The sequence below is a fragment of the Primulina huaijiensis genome, chromosome 4 (assembly GCF_012295235.1).
Source record: "Primulina huaijiensis isolate GDHJ02 chromosome 4, ASM1229523v2, whole genome shotgun sequence".
Lineage (NCBI taxonomy): Eukaryota > Viridiplantae > Streptophyta > Magnoliopsida > Lamiales > Gesneriaceae > Primulina > Primulina huaijiensis.
Genome location: NC_133309.1, coordinates 3,971,760 through 3,977,906, shown reverse-complemented (window position 1 = coordinate 3,977,906; position 6,147 = coordinate 3,971,760). Strand labels below are relative to the sequence as shown.

Below are 6,147 nucleotides of genomic sequence, written 5' to 3'. Positions count from 1 at the left end.
AAAAATCAAACAAAACAGGAATTTAATCCGATGTGATTTGATTTATTATTTAGTAAAATCGATTTATTTGGTTGCATTCTAATTTGTATTCATAATCGGATAAAACCACACTTAGTTTCTTACATTCTTACTATTTTATTTTAAAAGTGGGACTATTATTTTTTTTTGAGTAGCTCTTCCACAATCTCATGAATTTATATCCGTAAAATGTATCAATTCAGTCCATATCTGCAATGAATAGTAATATATTTTTTTAAAAAAATAATATTTTTCACTTCAATCAATATATATCACATGATATACTTTGAACATAAAAGTAACACTTTCACTTAAATCGACACATATTACACAATATTTCTTCATAACATAACTAAACAACAAATGATACATTTTGCAGAGAAAATAAAACTTTGGACATAAAAAATCATACTTTTCATATGTTGAGTAGACTCGAAGCTCCGTCTCACAAAATTGATCTATGATATCATCTCACATGAATTTCTGTGTACATTTCAATGTAATTAAATCTAATTGGATGCTCAATGTAATTTTTTTTAACTCATTAGTAAGACTCTTCCAACAAAGAGGTGCATGATTGGTAAGGGTAAATGAAAAAAACAAGGGCCAAAAAAATTTCATTGCAACCAAAAATTGTTAAATGGAGAAGTATATTTCATAGGATATGGTGCAAGCAACTGGTCGGAAAATGATCCAAAAAAACAAAAAAAAAAAAAAAAAAAAAAAAAAAAAAAAAAAACAAAACAAAACAAAACAAAACAAAACTGACTTGCTAGATCGTTAAAATAGTACAAACGAATCATTATTTTAAAAAAAAAGTTGAGCCATAAAAAAGTAAGTTAAATGGTTGAAATATTAGTTAAACTGGCTACTGAAACTGGGTAAACAATGATCCCCCGACCGGAAGCATACAACTAATTAAGACATTGTTTACAAATGCTTACACAATGTAGCCTAGATTAAATTTCCATTATAAGCAAAATATTATAAAATCTTGGTGTTATTATATTGCATTGGTCATGAAGTTTCGTTGGATGATGATGCTGCATCATCTTTGTGCTTGATCATTCCAGAATCGACAAGAATCGGAATTTCTGCAGCCAGCCAGGGAGCAAGACCCAAACAAAGTGCATGTGCTATGCCAAACCTAGGACTACCAAAACACAAGAAATGGAGTTAGATTCGCAACTCGAGAGATAAATATTCGGTGCTTTTAATCGACGATGGACTTTTAAATGGCTGATTCCTCTAGCTTTCAACTATAATACATAAAAAAATAGCACAAAATCCACCTTCAAAGCACCAAACTCAAGGGTGAATGAGAACCAAAGTGGACATGGCCAAATAGAACTTACTAGTGATCACTTGAAAAGGGGTACAGTGAAAGCCAGCCACAACATTGTCATCAAATAAAATTAATTAAGTTTTTTCCCATAACAGATATAAATACCCAACTTGCAATGAAGTAAAGCAAAGAAAACTAAGAATTTCAGTCAGTAATGAATTTTTATTTATAATATTTGCTATCTTTGTGAAAAATATTTAATTTATGTAATATTATAGTATAAATCACTTTATATATATTGAATTTTAAAATTTATGTTAAATATGCTTTACTTCGACAAAGCGTGCGCTTTGTCGAGCGCCTTGCGCCTCATCTCCAGGGTACCGTGCGCTTTGTCGAGCGCCTTGCGCCTCATCTCCAGGGTACCCTAGCACTTTAGCGCCTTGGCCCTAAATAACTACTGTTCACCATGGGAACAGAAGTTACCCAGGGAACTTGAAGATGAATCAGCCAGTGAGTATAAACCTATCCAAAACATAGCTAAAAAGTTCAAGTTGCAGCGTAAGGAGAATATTCTAAAATTGTTGGTCCGATGGTAAGATTGTTCAGTTGAAGAAGCCACATGGGAGGAAGCTACTGTTGTGTCAACCCAGTTTCCTAAATTCAGTCTTGAGGACAAGAGTGTTCTAGGTGATGAGGGTATTTGTTATGGGCTAAGAGAACAGAGGTCGAGAAACAAAATCAAAAAGCTAAGGATAAAACATGTTTGTTCTAGAAGAAATGGGAAGGGAACACTCAACACATGTTGGGGAGGGGAATAACATGTGACGGGGCAAGGTTGTTGGGGTATTCAGATTTTCCTTTACATTAAAATTGATCTGTTTCTTAATCTATTGTTATATAATTGGTGGTTGTAATAGAGACTGAGGAGGTAAAGAAGTGGATGTCCCTAGAACCAACATCGATTTTAAATTGTCGAGGAGCTAGGTTAAACGATTGAAATCAATGCTTTCTTACAGCCATTTGGTTGTGATTCCAGTTAATGACGAAGTAGAACATTTTCAATTTTGAATTTATGTAGTTACAAATCAGTTCTAGGGGCTACAAAAATTACTGATAGCTGGACGGATCCTATTTTTCAGGATTAGAACTTCAAAATTTATGGCCCAGCAGGAACAAATCTGTCCCGACTTAACTTGCCCTAGCTTTCAAAAGTAGTCCCTGTTCCCAATCATCCTCAAGAAGGAATCTAACAACCTATTATTAAACCCAATAATTAATTTGGCTATCAAAGCAACAGATAATGAGACGCCAAACCTCCAATTTACCACCATAACAAGAAAAAACCAACCACAACTACAGCGTGTGACCGGATCATGAACCAGATACATCTAGTTCACCACTCAATTAAATTTCGTGGTAACTACCAAATATTATGATGACATTATTGAACATTTTTATAGTGGTGACCGTAGATAAGCAGAAGAAAATTACAAAAGAGTTGAGACATAGTGTAATCATTTCCCTATGCCCCAATCGCGTATTAACTACCACATATCATTCCATTTCAAGTTCTACTCTCTATAAACATTTGGCAGTCACCAATTTCAGCATTTCTTTTCTAATAAAAAGGTTGCACAAAACATCTAAATTAGCATAAGAAACACAACCCTGGCGGATCAAAAGAATTTCAAAGAAAAAACAAACTAGTTAGAATCTAATATTCTATAAAGTAACCATGACCTCTCAAACAAAATCATCATCCACAAAACTACCCAATTTAATAAAAATAAATTTCCATAAATTAAATAAACCCAAACACAAATAAAGAAAAACAGAGAAACTGAGTCGAATTACCAATTTTTGGCCCAAAGCGGCTTGAAATGCACCGTAAGGCATATTTTCCCTCCTCTATACATCTACATAATACACACAAGAGAACGAAATCAGAGTTTCAACCATCACAGCGTTTATTTTGGAAAGAGAATGGTTAACAAAAAAGCCAAAAACCAAAACAGGAAGATCAACCGAAAAGAAAAAAAACTAAACCTGGATGTTGCACTACATTATCCATAATTCATAATAGGAGAAAAAGATGATGAGATAGAAAAAACGATAAGAAACAAGCTCAGTAGAAAAGCCCGGTCTATAACACTGGTCTATAAAGCGAGGAACCTTTTCATAGATAGATAGATACCACGACACGATTACTAGTAAAGCCAACATGAATGATACTGTCATTTAACATGTCCATCTTCGGGAGTGACTGTACAAGTATTTCTGCAACTAATTTGGGATATTTACTCCCTGCTATGTGATGCATTTAATTTTTTATTACTTCCATATTGATGATGAAATAAAGTCCATAATCAACAGTAAACAATAAAACTTGAGTCAGATAATCAAGAATTGCTTGTTAGAACAATAAAATTCATAAAACAAAAATCAAGAAACAGGGACTCAAAACAGAATTGAGCATGAAGGAATTGATTCCTCAAAAATTTGTAGTAATATATCATCATCATGCGATTTAGATGGAATTTAGTTCTAATTCTGTGCAAAACAAACTCTAGGCATCAATCAAAGAACGAAATTGAATTCCGGAAAATAATATAACAAAAACCTTCTGCGTTTTTCCATCGAGCTGAGGCAATTCGAGTTCAGGCGCGGTAGCAGGATACGTGACGGGAATATCGAACTGCAAGTCGAACTCATATTTTAGAAGATTGTGGATGTACCAACATTTACCCGTCCAACGTGTTCCTTCGGGATTGGCGGCGGAGATCCGGAACCAATCGTTGTCTTTAGATTTGTTCATCGAGGTGTACGCAATGAGCGCCTTGTACTCCTCCTTCAGCCGCTGCGTCCAAGCGCCGCCGTCGCGTGGGCCCGCTTTCACGGAGAGTAGAGGGATCTGGGTCAGTGTCGATTTCGTTGTTGGGTCCCATCCCTCCATTCCCCTCCGCGGTCGAAGCTTGGAAGAGTTGCGTTTGTTTTACGAATGCAGCCGGGAAATTTGGGTAGAAGAGAATGCATTTTCTATGACTCAATTTAATTAAATGTGTAAATACATCATTAAATTTGATTATATATATACATTTATTTTAAACACGTAATTTATTCTCATAAGTCGACTCAACCTAAATCCTCTCCGTCGACCCCATTTTCATTTACTTTCCGATTATAATTCTCAACAGAGTTTCCGGTTAAAAAAATTTTTACCACGTTTTAGTCGACACAAGCGTGAATCGACCAAACTTAGATCAACCATCTATCCACTTTTGGATTTATCTAAGACCTAATAATGATCGACCAAAGACCAAACAATGATCAACCATTGTTTAGTCGACCAATGATCGATCATTGATTTTGTCAAAGACCAACATGTTGGTCGACCAACATGTTGGTCTGGTCAAAGACCAAATTGCTTGGTCGACCAACAATTAAAACATGTTGGTCTGGTCAAAGACCAAATTGCTTGGTCGACCAACAATTAAGCTTTGGTCGACCATGTTGGTCAACCAAAGCTTTAGTCTTTGACCAAAGCAATGGTCGACCAACAAAGTTTTGGTCTTTGACCAAGCTTTGGTAGACCATGGTCGACCAAACAATAGTCGACCATTGATTGTTGGGTCTATTCAATATCTCGATTTGGGAAAAAAGACTCGTAAATTTTAATTGAGCGAAGATGTGTGTCGATCGAGAAGAAAAAAAGGAGAATTAATTAAGTTTAATTGCTGTTAGTATAATAATCAAAAGTCAACTCCTTGTTTCTTAAAAAAAAGTCAGAGTCCTTATTTTTTAAATACATTCTATCTCACTCCTACTTTTTTAACTAACCCAATGCAGCCTTGATCTACCAAGGCCGGTTCGCTCTTGAGTTGTGATATGTGAAAAGTTGGGTGAATTCAGCTACTAGGATGCAATAGGACAGTGTATGGCTAGGATGTCAATGGGTCGGGTTTTACTCCTACCTTTAATGGACCTACCTCGTATGAGACCGGTTTGGACAAATTAAATGGATTTTTGGTTAGATCTCGGGTCTAGTTTTTTAGACTCGTCAGACTATGGGATGGGTAATGAGTTTTATAAAACCTATCTAGGATGATAATTTTCTCCACGGATTCGAGATCACAAGGAGAAAACCCGAAACAAGGACAGAGATCTTCGATTTTTTCGGGCTCGGGTTCGGGTTAGGTGATTTTTTAAAATTCTCGAAGTAGTTCGGGACGAATGTGAGATTACTATCATCATCTCGATCAACCCCGAAAATAATATTAATAATGAAATAATAATATTATTATTATTGATATTAATAATTAATATCAGTATTATCATTAATAATAATATTTTTGAAACAGGGATGAAGCGGAATGTGGGTTTGATCCTCACGGTTTCGAGGAATCTTGAACCCGAAAAAGCGAGTATCGTAGCGAGTATGGGGTGAAGATGGAATTTGAGGACATGGATGAAAATGGAATTTAGGTCACCACCCACGTTACCGGAAGAAATTGCTTCATTTGCATTTCAAATTCAAATTCTTCACCTCTCACCCTCTAACTGCTTCCATTTTAAAAAAATCTACCTCTTGCCATTTTTTATGAAAGAAAACTCTTTGATCTCAAAAATTATCTTTTCATTATAAACAAAGACTTTCGTTTGAGATATTGCAAACTAGAGATTGGACAATGAAGAACAACTTTCCTCTTCCAATTTCGGTAATTTATATTTCATTTTCTCGTTATCACTTTCTCAATATCAGCGCTAACCTTCGCATATTCTCTCAATTCTATTTTTGTAATCTCAGTCCACGAACAAATGGTCCTCTACTCAACTCTGAAGCA

The 6,147-nt window shown here is 35.2% G+C and overlaps 1 protein-coding gene across 1 annotated transcript; it reads right to left on the bottom strand.

Annotated features, from left to right (window-relative positions):
* Nucleotides 1-848: 848 nt before the first annotated feature.
* LOC140975268 (ubiquitin-fold modifier-conjugating enzyme 1-like) lies at nucleotides 849-4,319 on the bottom strand. Its single transcript, XM_073438881.1, has 3 exons — nucleotides 3,927-4,319; nucleotides 3,161-3,222; nucleotides 849-1,171 (listed from the first exon to the last, which is right to left on the bottom strand). Exons 1-3 carry the CDS (start codon nucleotides 4,257-4,259, stop codon nucleotides 1,036-1,038), a joined length of 531 nt encoding a protein of 176 aa, XP_073294982.1. The 5' UTR covers nucleotides 4,260-4,319; the 3' UTR covers nucleotides 849-1,035.
* Between the last annotated feature and the right edge of the window lie 1,828 nt (nucleotides 4,320-6,147).

Excerpts from the sequence above, each read along its gene's own strand:
- LOC140975268 (XM_073438881.1), bottom strand. The coding sequence starts at position 4,259 with ATGGAGGGATGGGACCCAACAACGAAATCGACACTGACCCAGATCCCT. Across the intron at positions 3,223-3,926 it reads TCGATGGAAAAACGCAGAAG|ATGTATAGAGGAGGGAAAAT; the intron begins GTTTTTGTTATA and ends TGTATTATGTAG. Across the intron at positions 1,172-3,160 it reads CCGCTTTGGGCCAAAAATTG|TCCTAGGTTTGGCATAGCAC; the intron begins GTAATTCGACTC and ends GTGTTTTGGTAG.